At 39.1% G+C, this 26830-nt stretch overlaps 2 protein-coding genes across 6 annotated transcripts in view; one reads left to right on the plus strand and one right to left on the minus strand.

Moving 5' to 3' along the window:
- Positions 1-3221: 3221 nt before the first annotated feature.
- On the minus strand, positions 3222-20072 carry CA3H2orf15 (chromosome A3 C2orf15 homolog). 3 transcript variants are annotated; one of them, XR_003967740.2, is made up of 5 exons: positions 19732-20072; positions 19094-19201; positions 18227-18295; positions 15597-15735; positions 4207-4273 (listed from the first exon to the last, which is right to left on the minus strand). XR_003967740.2 is itself a non-coding variant. In XM_036064397.1 (4 exons), the coding sequence occupies exon 4, from the start codon at positions 4201-4203 to the stop codon at positions 3928-3930; it is 276 nt and encodes a 91-aa protein (XP_035920290.1). In that variant the 5' UTR covers positions 4204-4273; positions 18227-18295; positions 19094-19201; positions 19883-20072; the 3' UTR covers positions 3222-3927. The 3 variants fall into 3 exon arrangements, 2 of the variants coding, with proteins under 2 accessions (XP_035920290.1, XP_035920289.1); XM_036064397.1 differs by lacking the exon at positions 15597-15735 and having other exon boundaries at positions 3222-4273; positions 19883-20072; XM_036064396.1 differs by lacking the exon at positions 15597-15735 and having other exon boundaries at positions 3222-4273.
- A 186-nt stretch (positions 20073-20258) lies between these two features.
- TSGA10 (testis specific 10) overlaps positions 20259-26830 on the plus strand; it is a 179079-nt gene continuing 172507 nt past the window's right edge. The window contains exon 1 of one of the 3 annotated variants that reach the window (XM_032592623.1): positions 20259-20345. The gene's annotated coding sequence lies outside the window, so the exon portion shown is untranslated. Of the gene's footprint in view, positions 20346-20519; positions 20677-26830 lie in introns of those variants that run through there. The other 2 variants (XM_030310430.2, XM_032592624.1) reach the window with 2 other exon arrangements.

Below are 26830 nucleotides of genomic sequence, written 5' to 3' on the forward strand. Positions count from 1 at the left end.
CTTCTTCCACTGACACCCAAACATGAACTGTGCTTCATCATAACAATCCTCCAGTGACCCCACTTCTTTTTCCACCTTTCATCCTGTCTACTTCCCTTTAAAAGAGCAGAGCTTCAAGGACTTGGCTACATATCCAGTTGCTTACTTCCCATTCATAATCAACTTCCAATATTTCTTCTGTCCCCATTCTGTCAAAAGTGCTTTTGAGTGGGGGGTGGGGGGGTGGTGAAATGGGTCAGGGTGGTCAAAGGTATAAACTTCCAGTTATAAGTAAGTCCTGGGGATCTAATGTACAGCATGGTGTCTATAGTTAACAATATTGTATTAATGTGTTAACAAGGTGCTGAGAGTAGATCTTAAAATTTTTCATCACAAGAAAAAAATTTGATGGATGTTAACTTATTGTGTTGTTTTGCGGTATATACATATATAAATCATTATGTTGTACACCTAAAACTAACCCAATGTCATATGCCAATTATATTTCTATTAAAAAATAGAAATAAAGAATAAATAAATCTCTTTAAATCATTAAAAATGTATTCAGGGCTGATGAAGAATGAGGTCAGCTACTTATTTTCAAATGGTTGTGGGGAGACGGAAGGCCTTTGTACTAGCAACTTTTCTGTAAATTTGAGATTGTTTCAAAATAAAAGGAAAATAATATATGTTAGGTGTCTGACACTGTAATAAAGACTGTTAGTGCCCCCATGCATTCTCCAGCTGCTGTGAGTTTAGGAGCTGTTGTGTCCAGAGACACGTTAGTGATTCATGCTACCCTCCCTGCTCCTCCAGCCTCCCCCTTGGGCTTTGTGGTAGCAATCAAGGTCTGACTAGTATGGGGCACAATAGTGCCACCCTTTGCCTCAAAATGGGTAATGGAACAGCTGTACAGTCAGATCCTTCCAAAGCATCCTGTGGATCAGGCCAAGAATTTATCTGAGCCCTCATCCTCAGCTGACTCCTATTTCCCTGTCTTGCTTCCTTCACTCCCTTATATGCTTTTTCTAAAGAGCACACTCTCAAAAATCACATGCATCTGAATTCCTGTCTCAGGCAGTTTTCTAGGGAATCCCAACTAAGAGATCACACACTAGCTCAATAAGTGAAAGCTTTTATTATTAGCATCCATGACAACATCATTAGATGCAATACATAATAGGTTTAGACACCTTATTTTATGGATATGTTGAATTTAAAGTCTCCTAAACATCCTTATTTCTGCTGAACTACGTTTTTTTTTTTTTAATGGGAAGTTTACTATCTTATTAGAAGTGGCAGAACTCTGAAAAGTACTCACTTTAGGATTCCACTTGTAGAATTCTCCCAAAACACCTAAGTGAGGTTGTTATCCTTATTAAGCTTGTTCCATTTTACCTCTTCCAGGAAGTCTTTGTGGATTTCCCTTGTCAAGTGTGCTGCTAAAACTATGGCTTAGGTTGGATTTGAGGATTCCAGTTTTTTGGTATCTTAGCAGCAGTGGTTCTCAATGAGGGTGATTAATGTTAGCATTTTTATTGTCTCAATGACTTGAGTGAGCTACTATATTTGACATCATGCAATGCATGAGGCATCATGCACAATGAAAAATCATCCCACATTCAGCATCACCATGACTATCAAATATCCTGTTGGACATTCATGGAGATGAAAAACAAGGCTGTAAATATCTGAGCCAAGCCCCTGTTAAAAAAAAAAAAAAGTGATTTTGCTAAGGTCATTGTGACATTTCACGTTGCTAGATCCAATCCTTGTCTAACCTTGCAGTTGACTACCTCCACCTTAATGACTACTGTGGGCAATCTTGACATTACCTTGTCTTGGTTTTCCACCATCCTCAATGCCAGTTTCCTCAGTTCCTTTGCTAGTTCCCTTGTGCTGACTAGCTCCTAAATGTTGGAGTTCTCAGGACTTTACTCACATTATACATTCACCTTAAGCAATTTCATTCATTCCCAAGGCTTTAAATGCCATTTCTGTGTACAACTTCAAAAGTTGTATTTTTAGTTTCATACATATAAATGACTACTTGCCTTGGAAGCTGAGTTATGTCCCCAAACCATGCTCCTGAGCTTTTCCCTAAGGAACCTCCATGCATGTAGTCTCTTTAGCTAGAAATCGTTTCTTTTTCCTCCACTTTCAAACCATCACTCTTTCCTGCTAAACTTCATTTGGACTTTAACCCTTCTCAAGATTTCAACCATCACCATCATGTTACTTAGACAACCATGTCACTGCAAAAGCAATGAAAACTTCCTAGTTCCAACAATTAAAAATCAAGTTTATGTGTTAAGTCTCCTGTCCTTCTGAACATTTTACTTTTTCTTCATGGTACATCATAATATGCATCTTATAGAATTACTGTCTGATACTCTATCTTCCCTGGTAGACAGTAAGCACTATGAAGATGGTGGCTATTTTATTCACTACTATATCCCCACCAAGAAACATAATGCCAAGTTAGGTGAACAAATGAATGACTTATGTTTTTTTCCTCTCCCAAAGAATTATGTTCTGTAAATGATAAAAAGCAGTGTCTTATTGGCTTATGTCCAATTCAACAATTTTATTTAACTCTAGGATCAATATTCCTACAATACATTTGTATTTTTCTGATTTATAAAATAGTTTCCCCTGAAAGAAGATGGTTTTTCATCTTTGTTTTTATGAATATTAAGGAAATTTCTCACAATTAGCCATTAGAGATAGCCAGTAAATTTTAAAGTACAGGAAAATGTTCAAAACATACATACATACGTAATATAAATAGTTACAAGGTCACTACATGTCAACACAAAATGGTTTTACTTTCATCTAACAATACTTGGGACAATACTGCTGTCTCAAACTACTAGACATTTCTATAAGAATGGCAAACTGATGCATATAAACAAGAATTTTTTTTTTATCAATATATTAGGTTTATTTATTTATTTATTTTTTCAATATATGAAGTTTATTGTCAAATTGGTTTCCATACAACACCCAGTGCTCATCCCAAAAGGTGCCCTCCTCAATACCCATCACCCATCCTCCACTCCCTCCCACCCCCCATCAACCCTCAGTTTGTTTTCAGTTCTTAAGAGTCTCTTATGCTTTGGCTGTCTTTCACTCTAACCTTTTTTTTTTTTTCTTCCCCTCCCCCATGGGTTTCTGTTAAGTTTCTCAGGATCCACATAAGAGTGAAACTATATGGTATCTGTCTTTCTCTGTATGGCTTATTTCACTTAGCATCACACTCTCCAGTTCCATCCAAAAACAAGAATTTTTTAACACAAGACTATTTTTCTTACATTAAATATTGGTGGTATAAAATGGTAGTATCTATAAGATAAACCATTAGACTTGGAAATAACTATTTTGTAACTCTGAAATGAATTCAATGTGGGGAAAAATAGTTTTAAAAAGGATGATTTAAAATGTGAAATGCTTCTCAAGATATGTAATTTACTGGTCTTTTGCAGGGTTTATGTGAAGTGATCTTTTACAGAACAGAAATGCAAAACTGCAGTAAGATAAAGTACCCTAAAGCAAAATCCCAAACTTGAAATATTAAAAAATTGGTACACTAGAAATAGTATGAAATACAGATGTCAAATTGTTCAGCCACTGTTTTTGATCACTTGTTAGAGAAACATTATAATCAAAATGTTTTAGTACCATTTAAATACTGTTAATCAAAAATTTCTGATTTTTGACAAGGATAGAATACCAGAGAATTTTGCTTTGAATTTTGAAAAGTTTTTTTCCCCTAAAACAACTGTTTTGAATATGTATCAAAAAAGTGCAGTCTAAGGTGATTCATAAATAGTGAAAAATAAGCATCATCATCCTTCATTTTGTTAGGTTTTCCTAATAAGGTTAAGTTCTCATTCAACATGCTCTCTTAGTCAAAAGCAATTTCTTTGGCAGAATGTACAAATAACTTCATTCCACATCTGTCATTTCTATTCCATCATTTTCTTTAACATATACTACAGAACCCAAGGTTTTCTCTGAAAGAGATCCTGTGCCAATCTCTTTACTTCTTGTAAAGTTTTCTTGGCTTGTGTTTTCTAATCTTATTTTCTTGATGTTTTGAAATAACTGAGTCACTGGTTCCAACTTGCTTTTCTCAGTCCCTTGCATTAAATGATCGTCCACTTTTGAATCCACATGCATAGCAGATACCCGAGTGGCAGATTTACTAAGGGAAAATCCCATTGGGAGAGGTGAATAATATAGTTGGCAGGTATCTCTTTAAGCAGTGGAAATGTTTTCTTCAACTTGATTGCTTGGAAAGAAATGATAACAGGTGAATACAGTGGTAATTTCAACTAACCTCATGGCAGTGCTTGTTTTCATGAAACATCATGGTGGTGACTCCAAAAATATAAAGTAAAATTGCCTTGGGGTGCCTGGGTGGCTCAGTCAGTTGATTGTCCAACTTCAGCTCAGGTCATGATATCATGGCTCGTGAGTTCAAGCCCCCCCCCCCCCCAGTCAGGCTGTATCCTGACAGCTCAGAGCCTGGAGCCTGCTTCAAATTCTGTGTGTCTCCCTCTCTCTTTGCCCCTCCCCCGCTTGCTCGTGTGTGTGTGTGTGTGTGTGTGTGTGTGTGTGTGTGTGTGTGTGTGTGTGTGCGCGCGCGCGCGCGCTCTCTTGCTCTCAAAATAAATATTAAAAAAAAATTTAAAAGTAAAATTGCCTTCCACTTTTCAATGTTTACATTTTCTTTGTAGGAGGATTTGCAGTTCTACACGTTCTGTGAAAGTCTTTTAAAAAGGAATTTATCAGATTTTGTGCTTTATCACCTTTCAGAAATAAGAGAGCTTCTCTACTTAGTCCTTTATATCATTTTTCCTATCAAAAATTGTTAATAAATTATTAATGGATTAAAGAAATAATTACTGAAGGCCAAACACTCTGCTAGGTATTCTGCCAAAAAATACAGATGCCCAAACAACTGTAAACATTTACCTATGAAGCAAACAGAATTAATAGGGGACGCCTGGATGGCCCAGTGGATTAAGTGTCTGGCTCTTGATCTCTTAGGTCATGATCTCACTGTTTGTGAGATCAAGCCCCACATCGGGGTCTGTAGCTGACACCATGGAGATTGGGATTCTCTCTCTCCGTCCCTTCCCTGCTCATGCTCACACTGTCTCTCTGTCTCTCAAAATAAATAAACTTAAAAAGGAATTGAAGGGAGAAATAGTTCTATAATAATAGTTGAAGATTTCAATATTCCACTCTCAATAATGGATAGAACAACTAGATAGAAATAAGAAAATAGAGGACTTAGTAAAGAAATAGAGCACTTAAACAACAAACCAACTAGATTTTTTAATTTTAATTTTTTTTAATGTTCATTTTTGAGAGAGAGAGAGAGAGAGATAGAGCATGAGTGGGGGAGGGGCAGAGAGAGAGAGGGAGACACATAATCTGAAGCAGGCTCCAGGCTCTGAGCTGTCAGCACAGAGCCCAACATGGGGCTAGAATTCACAAGCTATGAGATCATGACCTGGGCTGAAGTCAGACACTCAACTGACTGAGTCACCGAAGTGCCGCTAATTTTAATTTTTTTTTTTAACGTTTATTTATTTTTGAGACAGAGAGAGACACAGCATGAACGGGGAAGGGGCAGAGAGAGAGGGGGACACAGAATTGGAAGCAAGCTCCAGGCTCTGAGCCATCAGCCCAGACCCCGACGCGGGGCTCGAACCTGTGGACCGCGAGATCGTGACCTGAGCCGAAGTCGGACACTCAACCGACTGAGCCACCCAGGCGCCCCATTAATTTTTTAGTTGAGTAGGCTTCATGTCCAGCATGGAGCCCAGTGGGACTTGAACTCATGACCCTGAGATCAAGACCTCAGCTGAGATCAAGAGTCAGACACTTAACCAACTGGCCACTCAGGTGTCCCTAAACCAACTACATTTAACAAACATTTACAGAACACTCTACCCATCAACAGCATACACATTTTTCTCCAGTGCACTTGTGACATTTTCCGGGATAGACCACATGTTAGACCACAAATTGAGTCTCAACCGATTTTAAAAAGGTCGATATCATATAAGGCATCTTCTCTGACCACAACAGAATGAAGTTGAAATCAATAACAGAAAACAGGAAAATTCATGAATTTGTGGAAATGAACACACTTTTTTTTTTTTTTTTGAGAGCATGAGTAGGGAAAGGGCAGAGTAAGAGGGAGAGAGAGTAAGCAGGCTCCATACCCAGTGCAGTAGCTCAACCTCAACTACTGTGAGATCATGACCTGAGCCGAAATCAAGAGTTGGATGCTTAACCTATTGAGCCACCCAGGCATCCTGAAATTAACACACTCTTAAACAACCAATGGATCAATGAAATCACAACGGAAATTAGAAAACACTTAGAGATGAACGTAAATTTACAGCATAGCAAAACTTACTGGATACAGCTAAATCGGTGCTACAGTGGAAATTTATAGCTATTAACACATTAAAAAAACAAGAAAGATCTCAAATCATCAACCTAATTTTATAACATAAAGAACTAGAAAAAGAAGAAAAACTAAACTTACAGACAGCAAAAAGAAGAAAATAATAAAGATAGAAATAAATAATAAAATAAATAATAAAACAGAAAATAGAAAAACAACAGAAAAAGCAATGAAACCAAAAGTAGTTCTTTGAAAAGATAAACAAGATTGACACAATTTCTTAGATGGATTAAGAAGAAAAGATGACTCAATTATTAAAATCAGAAATGACAGCAGGACATTACTACTGATTCTACTGAAATAAAAAGGAATATAAGAGAGTGCTCTATTTTATATGTATTCTAGCTGAAATGGACAAGTTCCTAAAAACAGAAAACCTACCAGACTAAATCATGAAGAAACAACATCTGAATAGTCATCAAAATTCTCTTGACAAACAAAAGCCCCGGACCAGATGGCTTCACTGGTGAATCCTACCAGACACATAAAGAAGAACTAATACCAATCTTTGTCAAACTTTTCTAAAAATTGAAAAGGAGGGAACCCCTTATGTTACCATGAGGCCAGCATTACCCTGATATAAAAGCCAGGCCAAGACACTGTAAGAAAACAAGCAAACAAACAAAAACCCCACAACAACCTGTAGACCAATATTCCTAAGGAACATTTATACAAAAATTAGCAACAAAGTACTAGCAAACCAATTCAGCAGGATATTAAAAGGATTACACATCCTGATCAAGTGGGTTTATTCCTGGGATGCAAGAAAGGTTCAATATATAAAAATTGATCAATGTAATATATCACATTACAGAATGAAGGAAAAGAACCACACAATCAACTCAATGAAGCAGAAAAAACATTTGACAAAATTCAACAAACTTTCATGATGAAACAGACAAACTAGGAAAAGATGGAAAATACCTCAACAAAATAAAAGCCATATGTGAAAACCCACAGCAAACATCATAATCAGAGAAAGCTTTTCCTTAAGATCAGGAATAAGGCAAGAATGCCCACTTTCACCACTTCTATTCAATATAGTACTGGAAGTTCTAGCCAGAGCAAAAAGAAATACAAATTGGAAAGGAAGAAGTAAAATTATCTCTATTCACAGATAATATGATCTTATATGTAGAAAATTCTAAAGATGGCACACACACACACACATACACACAAAACTGTTGGAACAAATGAATTCAGCAAAGTGGCATGATACAGTCAACACACAAAAGTCAGCTGCATTTCTATATACTAACGATGAATAATCTGAAAAGGAAATTAAGAAAATATCCATTTATATTAGCATAAATGGAACAATAAGATACTTAGGAATTAACTTCACCAAGGTGAAAGACTTGTATGATGAAAAATACAAAACACTGCTGAAAGAAATTAAAGAAGACATAAATAAAACACATCCCATGTTCACAGATTAGAAGACCTAATATTATTAAGATGTTCATATTACTCAAAGTGATCTACACATCCAAAGCAATCCTTATCAACATCCCAGTGACATATTTTGCAGAAATAGAAAAATCCATCCAAAAATTCATATAGAATCTCGAAGAACCAAAATAATCTTGAAAAAGAATAAAGCTGGAAGGCTTACATTTCTTGATTTCAAAACTTAATAGAAGGCTACAGTAATCAAAATAATGTGGTACTGGCCTAAAAACAGACGTACAGACCAATGTAACAGAGTCCAGAAATAAACCCTCACACATATGGTCAAATGATTTTTTTTAAGTTTATTTATTTATTTTGAAAGAGAATGTGCATGCAAATGGGGGAGGGATGGGGTGGGCAGAGAGAATCCCAAGCAGGCTCTGCACTGGGGCTTGATCTCAGGAAGGGTGAAATCATGACCTGAGCCAAGATCAAGAGTTGGATTCTTAACCAACTGAGCCACCCAGGCACCCCAGCTCAAGTGATTTTTGATAAGGGTGCTTAGATCATTTCATGGAGAAAAGGACAGTTTTTTCAACGAAAGGTGCTGGGGAAACTGGATATCCACCCACAAAAAAAAAAAAAAAAAAAAAAAAAAAAAAAAAAAAGTGGAACCCTTACCTAACACCATATGCAAAAATTAACTCAGAATGTATCAAAGACCTAAATATAAGATCTAAAACTATAAAACACTTAGAAGAAAACATAAGGCAAAAGCTTTGCCATGGATTTGGAAGTAATTTCTTGATTATGATGCCAAAGGCATAGGCAACAAAAGAAAACAGACAACTTGGTCTTCATGAAAATTAAAAAAAAATTGTGTGTCAAAAGGCACTATCCAGAGTAAAAAGGCAACAGAAAAAATGGGAGAAAATATTTGTAAATCATATATCTGGTAAGTGACCAGTAGAATATACAGTGAACTCCCAAAATTCAACAACAAAAACCCAATTAAAAAATGGACAGAGGACTGAATTAGATATTTCCTCAAAGAAGATATATGAATGTCTAATAAGCACATGAAAAGATGTTTAGCATCACTAATAATTACAGAAATGCAAATCACAACAGTGAGACACTGCTTTGCACCCATTAGGACAGCTATACAGAGGGAGGGAGAGAGAGGCAGAGAGAGAGAGAGAGGAAAGAAAGAAAGAAAGAAAGAAAGAAAGAAAGAAAGAAAGAAAGAAAGAAAGAAAGAAAAAGAAAACAAGTGTTGGCAAAGGTATGGAGAAATTGGAACCCTTATGTACTGTTGGTGGAAATGGAACAGCTGCTGTGGAAAATAATTTGGCAGTTCCCCCCAAAAGCTAAAATTACCATATGATCCAGCAAACCAACTTCTGGGTATAGACCCAAAAGAATTGAAATCATGGTCTCAAATAGTTGTACACCCATGTTCATAGTAGCCTTATTCGCAACAGCTAAAACATGGAAACAGTTCAAGTGTCCATTGATGGATAAGCAACAGGTAATGCATATATATACAATAGAATATTATTTAATATTATAAAGGAAGAAATCCTGTAATATGCTACATGATGGACATTATGCTCAGTGAAATAAATTGGTCACAAATCGGTCACAATCGTCCACTGTATGATTCTTCTTGTGTAGTACTTAGAATACTCAAAATCAGAGAGAAAGAATGGTGGTTGCCATAGGGGGTTATTGTTTAATGAGTATAGAATTTCAGTTTACAAGATGAAAATAATTCTGGAGAGGGATGGTGGTAATGGTTGCACAACATTATGAATATATTTAATACACTGAACTGTACACACTAAATTGTTAAGATGTTAAGTTATGTATATATCTTACCATAATATAAAAAAATGAAAAAAAAAAGAGTCCAATAAAGATACAGTACTTTTCAGTACAGATGCCCAATCTGTCAAGAGAGACAAACATGCAACATGAGGAAGGGCCCAGAGAGGTTCTGAAAGGAGGGGAGCCTAGGTCAGGGTTGGGCTTTGAAAGATGGGCAGGAACTTGAAAGGCAGAATTGACCAGGTTGGAAGAAGGGACCAGCTTCCTGGCACAAGGAAGACAGTGAGGACTTCTGAAGTTTTGTCTAGTGCTTGTTAGAGAACAGTGATTGACCGACCAAAGTGCTTAAGCAGCAATGTGAGATCTGAAACAGACTCCAAGTTGTGAATGAGAGCATTTTGCCACTTTTTGGAATATTGTCCTTCTTTTCCTCCTTCCCTCCCTCCCTCCCTCTCCTCCCTCTCCCTCTTTCTTTTTCTCTCTTTCTTTCTTTCTGAGAGGGAGATAGAGAATCCCAGGCAGGCTCTGTGCTTTCAGTGCAGAGCCCAATGCTGGGCTGGAACTCACCAACTACGAGATCACGACCTGATACGAAATCAAGAGTTGGATGCTTAACCAACTGGGCCAGGAATGTGTCCAGGCACCCCAACAATGTATTATTTCTTTAATATTTAGGCACTGTGGTATCTGAGTTTAGAATTCCATCCCTATCAAGCTGTAATCATTTTATTGACAAAAGATCTCTAATGATATCATCTTGAAACCTTAATCCATATGTGTGATTGAATATCAGTATTTACAACAGAACAAAGTCCTGAGCCTGTTGCAGTATCCTAAACATACTAGTTACTCAAATACTGTTAATATGAAAATTAGGAAATGGCTTTCTAGGAATCAGAGATAATTTAGCTAAAGTTTGAAAAGATCTCTGATGATATTCTAAAATGTTGGGTCTCCCTGTTTCTTAGATCTGGAAACTGAAGTGAATATTTTTTCTCATCAAACACATATATAATACTATCTTCAAATTAGTAAAATTGAATTTATTCTATTCTTTGGTCTGTCCTCTTTGATTATTTAAAAGGAAGTACTCTGGGCATAAGACACGAATAAATGCTTTTCTAAAGAAGACACCCAGATGGCCAACAGGCACATGAAAAGATGCTCAACATCGCTCCTCATCAGGGAAATACAAATCAAAACCACACTCAGATACCACCTCACGCCAGTTAGAGTGGCTAAAATGAACAAATCAGGAGACTACAGACTCTGGAGAGATGTGGAAGAACGGGAACCCTCTTGCACTGTTGGTGGGAATGCAAACTGGTGCAGCTGCTCAGGAAAACAGTGTGGAGGTTCCTCAAAAAATTAAAAATAGATCTACCCCTATGACCCAGCAAAAGCACTGCTAGGAATTTACCCAAGGGATACAGGAGTGCTGATGCATAGGGGCACTTACCCCAATGTTTGTAGCAGCATTTTCAACAATAGCCAAATTGTGGAAAGAGCCTAAATGTCCATCAACTGATGAATGGATAAAGAAGATGTGGTTTATATATACATGGAATACTACTTGGCAGTGAGAAAGAATGAAATCTGGCCATTTGCAGCAACATGGATTGAACTGGAAGGCATTATGCTGAATGAAATAAGTCAGGCAGAGAAAGATACCATATGTTTTCACTCATATGTGGATCCTGAGAAACTTAACAGAAGACAAGGGGGGAGTAGAAGGGGGAGAAAAAAAGTTACAGAGAGGGAAGGAGGCAAACCATAGAGACCTCTTAAATATTGAGAACAAACTGAGGGTTGATGGGGGGGGGGGAGAGGGGAAAGTGGGTGATGGGCATTGAGGAGGGCACCTGTTGGGATGAGCACTGGGTGTTGTATGGAAACCAATTTGACAATAATTATATTTAATATAAAAAAATAAAAAGGAAGTACTCTTGTCAAAAATGTTTAACTTGAATCTAATCTTGAGGACACAATCAGATAAACCCAAACTGAGAGATATTATATAAAAAAAAAAATAGCCTCTAGTCAAAAATGTCAATGTTTGAAAGACACAGGAAACTGAAGAATTGTTCCAGATTAAAAGAGACTAAAGAAACATGATTTCCAAATGCAGTTAATGATCCTTTAGTTTTGGGGGAGGGAAATGTACTATAAAGGCCATTTCTTGGACCACTGGAAAATTTGAATATTGATGGTTATTAGATAATAATATTGTATTAACATTAAATGCCCCAAATGTAGTACCTACTATGGTTATATAAGTGAATGTCCTTATTCTTAGGAGATACATGCTGAAATTGGGGTAAAGGATCTTTCCACAACTTGTTTTCAAATATTCCAGCAATAGATACAAAGAGAAAGTAAAATATGAAAAATGTTAACAACTGTTGAATCTAGGTGGAAAGGGTTAAAAAATTGTTCACTGTATTATTCTTGTTAAATTTCTGTATGTTTAAAACTTTTTCAAACTACAAAGTTGAAAAAACTAAGAAGAATATACAGTTGACCCTTGAACAACACAGGTTTGAACTGCATACGTCCACTTATGTGTGATATTTTGTGTTTTTTTTTTTTTTTAATGCTTATTTATTTTTGAGAGAGAGACAAAGCACAAGCAGGGGAGGGGCAGAGAGAGGGGGGGAGACACAGAATCTGAAGCAAGCAAGCAAGTTCCAGGCTCTGAGCTGTCAGCACGGAGCCCAATGCGGGGCTTGGACCCACAAACTGTGAGATCATGACCTGAGCTGAAGTCAAACACTTAACCCACTGAGCCTCCCAGGCAACCCTGTGAATATTTTTCAATACATACAGTATGGTACTGTAAATGTACTTCCTCTTATGATCTTCTTAACAATTTTCTTTTCTCTAGTTTACTTCTCATAAGATATAGTATATAATACATATATAAAATATGTGCTAATTATTTATATTATTGGTAAGGATTCTAGTCAACAGTAGGCCAGTATTAGGTAAAGTTTTTGGGGGATCAATAGATCATGTAGATTTTCAACCACATGGGCAGGGGGAGGTTGGCACCCCCTTAACCCGGCATTGGTCAAGAGTCAACTATAGTAACAGAACTCTGTGAAACATTATAATCTGCATATGAAATCAACAATGGTAAGATAATGGTAACATATAGATTCTCTAACAAGCACATTAAATTTCAGTTTAATAGCAAAATTGAGGAAGAACCAAATGCAATAGGGTATATTTGGCCCTCTGAGGTGTCACCTTCACTTGTCTGGAATCTTGAGGACATAAAGAAAGAACAAGTATATTTGGGACCTCTTTGCCTGGCATCAGATAGCCATTTCAAGAAAATTTTTTTTATGGTATTTATTTTGAGAGAGCAAAGCATGAGCAGGGGAGAGACAGAGAGAGGGGGTCAGAGGGATCTGAAGCAGGCTCTGTGCTGACAGCAGCAAGCGTGATGTGGGGCTCAAACCCGCAAACCATGAGATCATGACCTGAGCCTAAGTCAGACACTCAAGTAAGAAACTAATAAATTTGACATATACACACCACAGAGAGACTTGCCTTACCAGACATTAAGATATGCTACAAAGTCAAAATAAAAAAATAGTCTAGTACAGGCGCAGGAACAAATAAAGGACCAATGAAACATGACAGAGTTCTAATTTGGACCTAGTTGTGTGTAGGAACTTCATACATGGTAAAGGTGGCACCATACAACAGACTAAGTTTAGACAGAACAGACTAAGTTTAGTAGTATAGTACTGTCAATACTGGCTCACTATGTAGATGCAAATAAAGTAGGATCCCTATCTTATATATAAAAGTGAACTCCAAATGCAGTAAAGACCTAAATGTGAATTGCAGAACTATAAACACAGTTTTTAAAATGTAGGACAATATTTGTTACCTTGGGTGGAGAAAGAGTTCTTGAATAAAAACTAACAAGCTTACACAGGAAGAAAACGGTATGGATCTGAATACTCATAATTAAGAACTTTCAATAAATAAACTATAAACAGTTAAAAAGATGAAATTGGAAGATGTGCTGTACAAAGCGGACAAGGAATTTACAGCTAGAGTATAACTACAAATCAACAAGAAAATGGGAAACCCAATAGAAAAGTGGGCAAAGGATATAACGATGTAATCACAGATTGGGAATCCCAATAGATAACAAGTACATAAACGAGATGTTTGAACTTACTAGGAGTCAGAACAATGCAAGTTACCACCATCAGAATGACAGACTCTAGGAAGGTAGATAACATGGAGTATTCATAAGAATACAGGGATGACGAGGGGCGCCTGGTTGGTTCAGTTGGCTGAGCATCTGACTTCAACTCAGGTCATGATCTCACAGTTTGTGAGTCTGAGCCCCGCATCAGGCTGTGCTGACAGCTCAGAGACTGGAGCCTGCTTCGGATTCTGTGTCTCCCTCTCCCTCTGCCCCTCCCCTGCTCAATGTCTATCTCTCTCTCAAAAATAAATAAACATTAAAAAAAAAAAAAGAATACAGGATGACAGGAAACCTGTACATTGCTGGTAGAGTAATTTTTAGCTCCAATTTCATATTCTACATCCAAACCTTCAGTGAATCCTGTTTCTATTTTTACCCTTGCCCAACCCTTCCTATTGTGTATTCTTCAAACTGTATTTGGAATGAGTTTTTTTTTTTTTTTTTAAGTAGGCTCAATGCCCAATGTGCAGTTTGAACTCATGACCTTGGGATCAAAAATCCCATGATCTACCGACTGAGTCAGTAGGCATCCCCTGGAATGAGCCTTTTAATAAAGTGTTTAAAAAATTTTTTTTTAATGTTTATCATTTTAGAGCGACAGTGTGAGTGGGGGAGGGGCAGAGAGAGAGGGAGACACAGAATCCAAAGCAGGCTCTATGATCATGCCCTGAGCTGAAGTCGGGACACTTAACCAACTGAGCCACCCAGCACACCCCCTGGAATGACCTTTAAAAAATTTTTTGTAATGTATTTATTTTGAGAGAGGAGAGAGAGCATGCATGAGTGCATATGCATGGTGGGGGGGTGGGGCAGAGAGGGAGGGAGACACAGAATCTGAAGCAGGCTCCAAGCTGTCACATAGGGTCTAACGTGGGGCTTGAACTCATGAACCACAAGATCATGGCCCGAGCCAAAGTCAGACACTCAACCAACCTGAGCCACCCAGGTGCCCCTGGAATGAGCCTTTTAAAACTAAGCCAGATCTCATCAATACTCTGCTCACCACTCTGCTCTAGGTACTTTCATGTCAGAGTAAAAGCCAAATTCTCTACATTTTGAGTCTCCAGCTGTGGTAAGGAGAATAATGGCCCTTAAAGGTATCACATCCTAATTCCCAGAACCTGTGAATGTCACATGGCAAGGGGAATTAAGGTTGCAGATGGAATAAGGTTCCCAGCCAAATGACCTTGAGGTAGGGAGTTTATCCTGGACTCACATGGTCATTACCACTGTAACCACAAGGGTCTTCACAAGTGAACGAGGGGAGGAATGTCACTATTAGAATGATGCAATGTGGGAAAGGACCTGACTGGCCATTGCTGGCTTTGAAGTAGAAGAAGACACAAGCCAAACAAAGTGGCAGCCTGTGGAGGCTGGATTCTTAGATTCTCCCCAAGAACCCCAACAGGAATACAGCTCTGCTGACACCTTGATTTTAGTCTAGTGGAGATCCATTTTGGACTCCTGACCTCCAGAGCTTAAGATAATAAATTTGTGTTGCTTACATAACCACTAAGTTTGTGGTAAATTGTTACAGCAGCAATGGAGACTAATACAACCAGCTAACATTCTCAAATTCCTCTCCTCACTCTGCCCCATGACCTTATTGCTATTCCTCAAGAATATGCTATGCCAAACCCTCTCTTGCTTAAGGTTTCATGCATTTACAGTTACCTCAGCCTGAAGCAATTATTGTGCAAAGCACTTCTGTTGGGGATGATTACTAACATGGGGTCTGAGGCTATCAATAGCTAGCTGACTTTGAGCCCTGAGGGAGTTAACAGGGACCAGATTATCTTCATGTCTTCAAAATCTAAAAAAAAAGACAACACATGAAACAGTGGTTTTAAATAACAGCAATAGGCAGTTGCATCCCTAAGAGATCCCTAGAGAAAGGAAATAAATGCTCACTGCCTGGAAATTTCAGGCTTCAGCACAAAGAGGGGGAACCCAAACTGTGTCGGTTATTTCAGTGAGTTGAGGAGATAGGAGTTCAGAGTCTGCAGAGACCAGGGTCACTAGAATTTGTGGAGAGAGGAGAGAGGTACAGTGAGAGGAAAGAGCTCCAGAGATCTGCAGAGAATTCCCCACAATTCTTTGGCTGAGTACTGATCAGGAAAACACATGTGCAAGAAAACTACTGAAGCCTGGAAAGAACCACCAAAAAGTAGAAGGCCAAAAAGTCCATAGATCTTACACAGGGCCAAAAATGCAGTTCCCACCAGCCTGAGTATAAAGAACTCCTAACACAGGGGACATTATACAGAGTCCTCAGAAAGGTATTGGCTTAGCAATGGGGCCAAATTAGCCCTGAGAGTATTTTGGCCTAACAAAGCTTAAAAGCAAGCCTCTAAAGCAGTACTGTCTGACAGAACTTTCCTCAATGATTGAAATATTCTATATCTATTGTCCATTATACTAGCCACTAGCCAACATGTGGCTTTTGGAGTTTGAAAATGTACATAGTACCAAATGAGGAACTGAATTTTAAGTTCTACCTAATTTTAGTAATATAAATCCAAAATGCCACATGTGCTAGCTAATGGTTACTGGTTGTTTTTATGTTTATTTATTTATTGATTATTATTTGTGTATTTTTATTTTTAACGTTATTTATTTATTTATTTATTTATTTTATAAAATTTTTTTTTCAACGTTTATTTATTTTTGGGACAGAGAGAGACAGAGCATGAAACAGGGGAGGGGGCAGAGAGAGAGGGAGACACAGAATCAGAACAGACTCCAGGCTCCGAGCCATCAGCCCAGAGCCTGACGCGGGCTCGAACTCACGGACCGCGAGATCATGACCTGGCTGAAGTCGGACGCTTAACCGACTGCGCACCACCATGCGCCCCAACGTTTATTTATTTTGAGACAGAGAGAGAGACAGAGCATGAACAGGGAGGGCAGAGAGAGAGGGAGACGCAGAATCTGAAACAGGCTCCAGGCTCTGAGCGGTCAGCACAGAGCCCGAAGCGGGGCTCGAACTCACCCACCGTGAAGATCATGACCTGAGCCGAAGTCGGACGCTTAACCGACCAAGCCACCAAGGCGCCCCAGTGTTTATTTATTTTTGAGAGAGAGAGCATGGACTGGGGAGGGCAGACACACACACACACACACACACACACACCCACACACACACACAAACACAGAATCTCAAGCAGGCCCAGGCTCTGAGCTGTCAGCACAGAGCCCGACATGGGGTTTGACTCATGAACTGTGAGATCATGAGCTGAGTTGAAAGTTGGATGCTCAACGAACTGAGCCACCCAGGTGCCCCTAATGGTTACTGGTTTGTTTTTTTTTTAATTTTTTTCAATGTTTATTTATTTTTGAGACAGAGAGAGACAGAGCATGAACGGGGGAGGTCAGAGAGAGAGAGGGAGATACAGAAACCGAAATAGGCTCCAGGCTCCGACCTATCAGCACAGAGCCCGACAGGGGCTTGAACTCACAGACCGTGAGATCATGACCTGAGCTGAAGTTGAATGCTCGACCAACTGAGGCACCCAGATGCCCCAATGGTTACTGTTTTTAACAGTGCAGCTCTAAAGAGTCAAACTGTTTCCAAGTAACATTACTGCATTTCAGAACGCAGGCCTAAATATATTTAAAGAAAAACAAAACCAAAAACCTCCAGCACCCGACAATGTAAAAATCTGCAATGTCTGTTAGCCAAAAAAATTAACCAGGCATGAAAACAGCAGAAAAATATGACCCATAAACAGGAGGAAAAAATCAGTTATAAAAACAAACCCAGAATGACACAGGTGATGGAATTAGTTCTCAAGGACTTTAAAAGCCATTTAAATATATTCCATATTTTCAAGAAGGTAAAGCAACTCATAAGCACGATGAGGTTAGAAATGGAAGATATTAAAAAAGAATTAAAATTCCAGGGATGAAAAATATAATTCTGACATAAAAAATATGGTGGATGGTCCCAAAATAAAATTAAAAAAAAAATATATGGTGGATGGGATTAACAACTGCCAAGGAAAGAAAGTGACCTTGAAGATATATCACAAGATGTATCGAAATGAACACAGCATCAGTTAGTTGTGGGATAACATCAAGAACCCAAACATATGTTTAATTGGAGTCCCCCATTTTTTTAGGGTACCAAGGAGGTACAGAAAAAAAGGCAAAACAGATTTTTTTGTAGTGAAGCTGTGAAATGATGGAGAAGCTAAGGGAACAGAAAACCCAGACCTTAGAATTACCCAGGAGTATCTGTCACAAGTGAGAGAGCATATGTACTATATAAAAGGATTAGTTGGAAGCAGAAGTGGAGCACTTACCACTCTTTGGATTTTCCATAGAGGAAGAAAAATGTTCACTTTCTTGGATTGGGGATGAAGTCAACAGTCCTTGATAGAAAAGAAAGGAAAATCTTCATGCTCTGGTTGGCCTTAAAATGTCCCTTTCCTTACATTCTTCCCAAAGAATCTTCAGAAACATCTAGGTGGTGTACACAAATGCTTAAGGTTTTCTTATTTTTTCCCTAAGGGAAGTACTTTCCTAACTTCCGTATTAATAAGCCCCTCATTCCTCCCAAGTCTTCAACTCAGACTTTCGAGGTTCATACATTTTCCCCTCTTTTCAATGCTAGATAATGAGAACATTTTATTCACCATAATCTTAGTATCTGAAAAGGAAATGAGATTATACATTGTTCTCCCTAAAATAACTTTTTAGGATGGTCTTTGAGAATTCACGCTTTGTTTTTTAAAATTTTTTTATTAAAAAAAATTTTTTTAAGCTCTATGCCCAATGTGGAGCTTGAACTCATGACTCCTAAAGGAAGAGTCCCATGCTGTACCTACTGAGCTAGCCAGGTGCCCCAGTTCATGCTTCTTTGTAAATTATTTTTATCAGTTAGGTAATATTACACTTTAATACCTCTCGGGACCTCTGACTTTGTCTAAAATAACAAGGATTCTCAACTTAATTTTTTAGTGTCTAGCTATACTTACAAAGTATATGCTAGCTGAAAATAAATGCTACAAAATATGAGAAGATGTAATGGCACAAACAGGTGAAGAAATCAGAACAGAAATGGGGAAAACATGTCACATACTTAAACGTACTTCTACGAAGTAATTTGTTCTAACATAAAATGTGTTTATGGATGCCAATATATATGGGTGGGGGGAATGAGTACTCACCTGGCAAAAACAGGAATTGTCTCTTCAAATGTGAAATTACTTTTGAAATACACAGGCGAAAACTTGATCATCAGAGAACAGCCCTAAAAACCTAGTTACCTATTTAATCTGTAGGAAAAGGCAGGGAGATACAGCATTAGAGTTCTGAAGTTTTTTGGGTTATTTAAGACAAGTTATTTAATATTAAGAAATGTTAAAAAGATAGTATTTTTTTTTCAAGCTGAGCTCCAAAACTTTGGCAGAGTAATGCAACCCTTATGCTTTTTCACTAAAAAAGCCCTTTTTCAACTTTTAGGTAACGTGGCTAATTTTAACATAGTGGATGGCCAAAAATATTACACCTGGTTAGTTACAGTGTTCCAAGACTCAAGGGCCCCTACTTGGGAGAACACAATTTAAATGGTTTTACAAGGAAAATAATCGACACAACAGTAACTATCATTGAGGTAGTATACCCTTTTTTGTTACGATCTTGGTGGTTTATTCTGGAAAGGTGGTTTATAGAACTGACATGGGGGGAGGGAATACCGGTCAGGAATCAGCGCCTGCCACTTCCCGATTCAACCATGACTGAATTGTGCAGGGCTGACCGGTCGTGGGTCCGCTGGCTCCCCAGGCTGCAGGCTGCCGGTGCTCACCCGAACAGAACTGCTCTCATCCCGAGGCTGCAGCAGCAGAACTCCACCGGGAGACTCCCCGAAAACCGGCCCCTGGCTGCGGCAGGAGAGCTAACCAACCTCCCAGCCCTCAAAAGCAGCTCTGGGGAGTAACACGTTCCGAGTAACTCACTGACGTGTGTCCAGAACGGTGTAAGATCCCTAAGAAAAATGGCACAAAGCTGCAGCAGCAAAGCAGCACGTATCCTAGAGCTGAGGGAAGAAGGCTGGAGGAGACACAGCCCTGCGCATGCGCGTTCCATCCAGGTGCGACACCGCAGGCAGAGAGTAAGAATTAAGTGGTGGAAAAGGAGGCTGCGGTTACTAGGAGACGGGACGCTCGGGTGGTACGATCAGGCTCTGCGTGGCCGTACGCCTGCGCGGCGCGGATGGACCAGGAAGAGGCCTCTGCTACGCGGACTGAAAGGCGGACAGGTGGACGTACGCGTCGCTACGTGCGTGGTGTGCGCACGCACGGCTTGTAGTCCCCGCGAGAGGGCGGGTCAAGCCAGGTACGCGTGCGCACGGGAAATAGGGGCACGCGGAAAGGAAGCCGAGCGAAGGCGCCGGGGAGGTGGAGGACGAGCCCCCCTCAGGTACAGAGCGTGAGGGCGGGGCCGACGGCGGCTCCGACCGTCGCTAACCGCCTCCGCCTCCTTCCCTCAGGGTCCCGCCTTCCTCTGCCCCCCAACCGGGGCGGGGCCACGTCGATTTAGGTGTGGAGGGGAGGGGAAAGGGGCGGAGGATGGAGACGGGGAGGGACCTGGATCTCTGGGGCAGGCAAAGGCCCGCCAGTCGTCAGCATGAGCTCCAGCGAGGAAGCTGGGCCGAGAAGCCCAGGGAGGGACTCCGGAAGCTCCAGGTGGGAGCAGCAGGGATGCGCCGGGTCGGGATAAAGCAGCTCCTGGCCGAAAGGCCCTGCAACAGGTCGGATGTGACGGGAATTAGGGGCTATGGGTGATCTCCGAGGTGGGTATTCACTGCTTGACCCGCTGTGAGGGACGGTGGAGAGCAGAGTCGCGGGTCCAAGGAAGTCCTCCAGGAGCAAACTTTTCCCCTGTTGTCGTTTCTTGGGCTCTTAGCGTTGAGCCGAGTTCCTATGGTGACCGCTTCGCTTCCTGCCACAGCTCTCCACTTGGTAGTTGTGGGGACTGTTCTGTTTAGAAACGCTTGGAGTGGAGCTGAGGAATTTGAAAGTTAGAGATTCGGGAGTTCAACCTGCTCTTCCTGACTCCCGGTGTCTCATTTTTAAGCCTCCTATAGATTTTGGGAGGTGAAGGGCCGAGATTACGTAGGTATTTGCATGGAAATCTCCAATAATTTCACTGGAAATTATACGCAGGAAAGTCAGAGGAATTGGGTTTTGTTTGAAAAAATATTTGAGACAAGCTGAGTAACTGTGGCATCTGTGGACCTGATACCTAAATACGTATAGGAATATGTTTTTTTTCTTTAAATAAAGTCAAGCATCATGGCTTTAAGAAAGATTGCATAGTGACAGAGTCCCAGTGGTTTTCCTTCTTCCACTCCAGACCCTTATATCGCAAAATATTCGTTGTTTTAAAATTTCTCTTCTGGTTTTCTGCATTTGAAGAACACTGTTTTTTGTTTTGTTTTTTAAACATGGAAGGAGATGAGTAGAAAAATAGTTTATAACTAGAAGAAAAATAGGTTAGTTATAAACATAAGTGGAAAGTGTCACATTATTCAAATCTGCTTCCCAGGATAAAACTGGTTGTTTGTAGTTTAATTGCTCAATGAACTTAAACCATTCAATTTTAATTAGTGAGAAATAACTAGGAACATATATTAATGAAATATTTATTGTAAACAATAAACTTTGGCATTATTTAATGGCAGCTTCCAAAATATATCTTATTTTGTTTACTGTCTGAAAAAAAAAATCACTGCTTATTGTCCAGCATATAATCAGATGTAGAGATTCTGTTGGCTCCTTTGCTGTATCTTTTCAGTTGCTAGATCAGTTTTAGGTGTAATTTGCTTTAGAGTATTCCATATACAGAGGCAATTAGAGAAGTATTATCCATTTTTCTTTTCCTCACATGTCCCCTTTTCCTCCCCAGATGTAGCCACTATCCTGATTTAATATGATAATCTCTTTCTCTTGCGTTTCCTATAGTTTCTCCATCTTTGTGTATTGAACAGACATTCTAGGTTGGCTTGTTTTTGAATTTTATATAAATGGAATTGTAGTAAGTATTCCTTTGTAGTTTGCTTCTTAGTCAATGTTATGTTTTTTTAGATTTATCCATGTTGCTTATAGTTTGTTGTTCAGTGCTCCATTTTAAGACTATACCACAATTTATTTACTCTAGTATTAGGGTTTGTATAGTTTTTGGTAACTATGAGCAACACTGCTGTGGACTTTTCCTATACATGTCCCTCATTATAATCTTTTAAAGTGAGTGATTAGTAAGGATAGTTTTGTCTTAATGAATGTGGATTAACATCAGTCTGTTATTAATATTTTTTAGTCAGAAAAGCCTCTTAAAAACAACTCTTTAACTTCTTATGTTGTCTTAGAGGTCCTGATAAATGATACTTCTAAGGCCATTGTTTTATGCTCCTTTAAAAAGAACAGTTATGGGGCGCCTGGGTGGCTCAGTCGGTTGAGTGACCGACTTCAGCTCAGGTCACGATCTCGTGGTCCGCGAGTTCGAGCCCCCGTCGGGCTCTGGGCTGATGGCTCAGAGCCTGGAGCCTGCTTCCGATTCTGTGTCTCCTTCCTCTCTGCCCCTCCCCCGTTCATGCTCTGTCTCTCTCTCTGTCTCAAAAATAAATAAACGTTTAAAAAAAAAAATTAAAAAAAAATAAAAAGACAAGTTATTTCTTTACAGTATAGTCTGGATAGAAGAAAAGTCAGCTTGGTTTGGATGCAATGACTAGAGAGAGATTATTTTCTTTTTTCCTAAGAAAGGTTAAAATGTGGCTTTACTGTTTTGGTTGAAGTGAATTCCCAAAAACATTTATTCATTCATTTTTATAATCAGAATCTATCTCAAAATTATTCATAAAACTGTGGTTTTCTTCATCCTTCTGTTAGTGAGGCTATTCCTTCCTACTTCAAACTGTTAATGTAAACTTTTGGAGACAACTTTATAAAAAAGACAACAAGTTGAACTTTTGTGGAAACAGATTTCAGAATCCCATATAAAGTACTCCAGTATTTTTAATTTTTCTACCAAAATATTGCGTAGATTTGTTGAGCTTGTAGTATATGCATGATCTTTGCTCAAGAATGATGATATTTTTGGCACATGATCTTACCTCCTATTTCATGAAAACTGAAAATTCTTCCAGGCAGGACCTCTTGCACATTTCTATCCGTTCTTACTTAAATCTTCACCTAACCTTGCTTTTCTCTTCTTGTCTCAAATGACAGTGCACAGACCATTTCTTTGGGTTTACTTTTTTTTTTTTTTTTTAATGTTTATTCTTTGAAAGAGAGAGCTGGAAGGGGGAGAGGGCAGGGAGAGATGAGAGGGAGGACGCAGAATCTGAAGCAGGCTCCAGGCTCTGAGATGTCAGCACAGAGCCCAACACGTGGCTTTGAACCCACAAACATGAGGATCGTGACTGAGCTGAACTCAGATGGTCAACTGACTGAGCCACTCAGGTGCCCCTCTTTGGGTTTACTTTTATTGGGTCAGTGGTCTTCCTTCATTAGTTAACATTAACCATGTTTTAGGGTATCTTCACTGTGTTTTATGCCTTAGGACTTCATTAAGCTAGAGTGTAAAGCTTTTAGGGAGTTCTTGAACCCCCTGAAGTTGCTTGTAAAATTTGTATGCGTTTTTATTTTCCTGAGGAGAGGACTCAGGGCTTTTGTTTTATTCTGAAGGGAGTCCTTGATACAAGAATTAAGAAACAAATTCTTCTCTTTTTGTAACAACCCTTCAACAAACTGTGGTCTTCTAACTTTTGCTCATAGTTTTGGGGGGAACATGGAAAATATATTCTAAGTCTTTTTTGGGGGAAGTTGAAGTCAAAAATACTTTTTTTGTACTCTTTTTCTCTTATTCCTTGGAATACATTACATTCCACTGATATGGTGTTAATACTGACTATAATTTCTGATTTATTTTTTCTGGACTTCCCTAGATCCATCTAAAAATTGTAGGTTTTTGTTTTCCCATCTTCCTATCCCCACGAATCTATGTTGGTTGCGTTTCTTATTCTAGCTATTTATAAATTTGTTTTGTAAGTGAATAAATGTGGTTGTTCTAAAATCTTACAAATAAAATAGAAATGGTGACAGTAGGGTTAGAAAAAATGTATTGAGAGAGGTTTTAGTGAAAAACTAGTAGGACTTGATGGCCGATAATATATATAGCACTCTTTTGCAGGCAGTGTTCTAAAATGCTTTATCGAACTCGTTTATCTTCACACCTCTATCACGCAAGTATTATTATCATTCTGTTCAGAGATGGGGAAGCCTGGCCAGAGATCTAACTTGCTCATAGGCAGCTAAGAAACAGCACAACTAGCATACTGAACATAAGCAGTCTGATGCTAAAGAAACAAGCTCCTAACCCCTATGCTGTGATGCTTCCTCATTGAGAATGGTTTGTGATTTTAGCTTGAGTGTTTATCGTAACAATTTGCTGCTTCCAAAGTACTTTCACTTGTATTCTTTAAGATCTGTACAGGAACACAAGTTCCATTTAGATAGAGATTATGGGAGTGTGGAGGATATTCAGTGGTCTGAGGTGGGGGAAACTGGCAGGCCAGGCATGGGCATTTCAGATACACTGATTTCTCTCCCTTTTCACTGCCTCCAAAGATAGTGCAGAGAACGTAGCAACTCTAATATGATTGCCCACAATTGTCAGGTAGACTTTTGGCCTCTTGCTACTTTTAATTTCTAGTCTAACCTGATAGGTAATTTTATAGAATCCCTACCTGACTATTCAGTTTACCAAAGAGAAGAAAGAAAGTTCAATTTTATCTGCTTTTGTACACTGCTTCCTTATCAACCTATACAAATTTTTATTGCACTTTCCTATTATGCAAAGAATTCGTGCAGGTTGGTAGGACTACAGAGAACTCTAGGACACTGCTGTTTGTAAGATTCTAATAATGTGTGAGGAAGACATATCCAGAAAAATAAATAGCTACACAGATTATTGTATAACCAATACATACAGAAGTCTCAATAAAGAAGTAATCACTGTGGTGCCGGAGTGGCTAGTCGGTTAAGCGTCTGGACTTTGCCTCAGGTCATGATCTCATGGTTCATGGGTTCGAGCCCTGCCTTGGGTTCTGTGCTGACAGCTTGGAGCCTGCAGCCTGCTTCAGATTCTGTGTCTCCCTTTCTCTCTCTCCTGCCCCTCCCCAACTCACGTTCTGTCTCTCTCTTAAAAATAAGGTAAACATTAAAAAAAAAAAAGTAATCACTATCTGATGGAGAATACTGAGAACACCTACTAGAAAATATGGAATTCAAGCTGTGCCTCAGAAGTGTCTTTCGTTAAATGGAGAAAAGATAGTATGTTTCTATAATGATAATATGAACCTATGTGTAAAGAATGTAGAATAGTTTGTTTTTCATAAAGGGATTCTTGGAGATATCAATTAGGAGATAAGTTTGGAGAAGTGGGAGGCAACCACATTATGAAGAACTGTGAATGTGTGGCAGGTTTCCACTTCATTTGAAGAGATCCTTGCTATTCAAAGTGTAGTCTCTGTACTAACCAAATAGGGAATTACTGAGCAGCATTTTTAGAAATGCAGTATTTCAAGCCTACCATGGATAAGAAAATTCCTAAATGATTAGATGTTCAGAAGATTTGAAAAGTACTGTTAATTATAGTGAATAGTTTGAATCTGTTACTCTAAGTCAAATGTTTATAACTAGGAATACATTTTTCAACAGAAACTATGTAAGCAATGGTACTTGGGATTTTGGCTTAACCTATAAAATCTTAAATGATTTATAAATTAGAATTAGTCTGTGAGGGATGTCTTGGTGGCTCAGTTGGTTAAGCATCCGACTCTTGATTTCAGCAGTGTCATGGTCTTGGAGTTGTGAGATTGAGCCCTATATCGGGCTCCATGGTGGGCATGGAGCCTGCTTAAGATCCTCTCTCTCTCTCTCTCTCTCTCTCTCTGCCCCCCTCTGCCCCTCTCCCCTCCAAAAAAAAAAAAAAAAAAAAAAAGAAAAAAGAAATACTCTGTGAGATCTAATGCTGAAATTCCAGGTGAGGCAGTAACTGTTGGAATGAAAAAACAGAAAAGTAGATTATGTCTAGTTTAGGGAAAGGAAAAAAAGGAAAATAAGCCTGTCCATACTGCTAAGTGCTGGATTGCACAGGGTGTAACACAAGGTCAGGGACTGGGGGATCCTGATCCTGCATTTTCCCAAACACTAGATTTTGGACAATAGCATCTGTGTGGCCGGGAGAGATCTAGGATGCTTGTGGCAAATTCTTTCTTTCTTAACATAATGTTAGCTTTGGTTCAGGGAAAGAAAAAATTACTTTCCTAATTACACAGTTTTCTGAGATACATTCTCATGTAAAAAAATCACATTGTGATGGTACATGGGTGGCTCAGTAGGTTGAGCTTCCAACTCTTGATTCGGGTCAGGTCATGATCCCAGGTTCATGGGATCAAGCCCCTTGTCAGGCTCCAAGCTGAGTGTGGAGTCTGCTTGGGATTCTCTCTCCTCCCTTTCCCTCCCTCCTTCCCTCCCTCTCTCCCCCCTGCTCCTCTCCTTTGCTGGCACATATGTGTTATCTCCTCTCTTAAAAACAAACAAACAAACAAAAAAAACACAGTGTGGAGTAGTATGTACAGTAGACTAAAGTGAAAAATATTTTAACACGTTATTTTGCACTTGGGCAAATATAGTATGTAGGAAAAATTCCTAGAAGTAGAATTAATCTGTGCAGAAGCTACGTGCATTTATAGTGTTGCTAGATTTACATAATTGTTCCGAGAAATATTGTGTCAATTTAAACCCACCACCAGTGATGTATAAGAATGTTAAATTATAGGGGCGCCTGGGTGGCTCGTCAGTTGGACATCGATTTCGCTCAGGGCATGATCTCATGGTCCA

This window comes from Lynx canadensis, chromosome A3 (assembly GCF_007474595.2).
Source record: "Lynx canadensis isolate LIC74 chromosome A3, mLynCan4.pri.v2, whole genome shotgun sequence".
Classification (NCBI taxonomy): Eukaryota; Metazoa; Chordata; class Mammalia; order Carnivora; family Felidae; genus Lynx; species Lynx canadensis.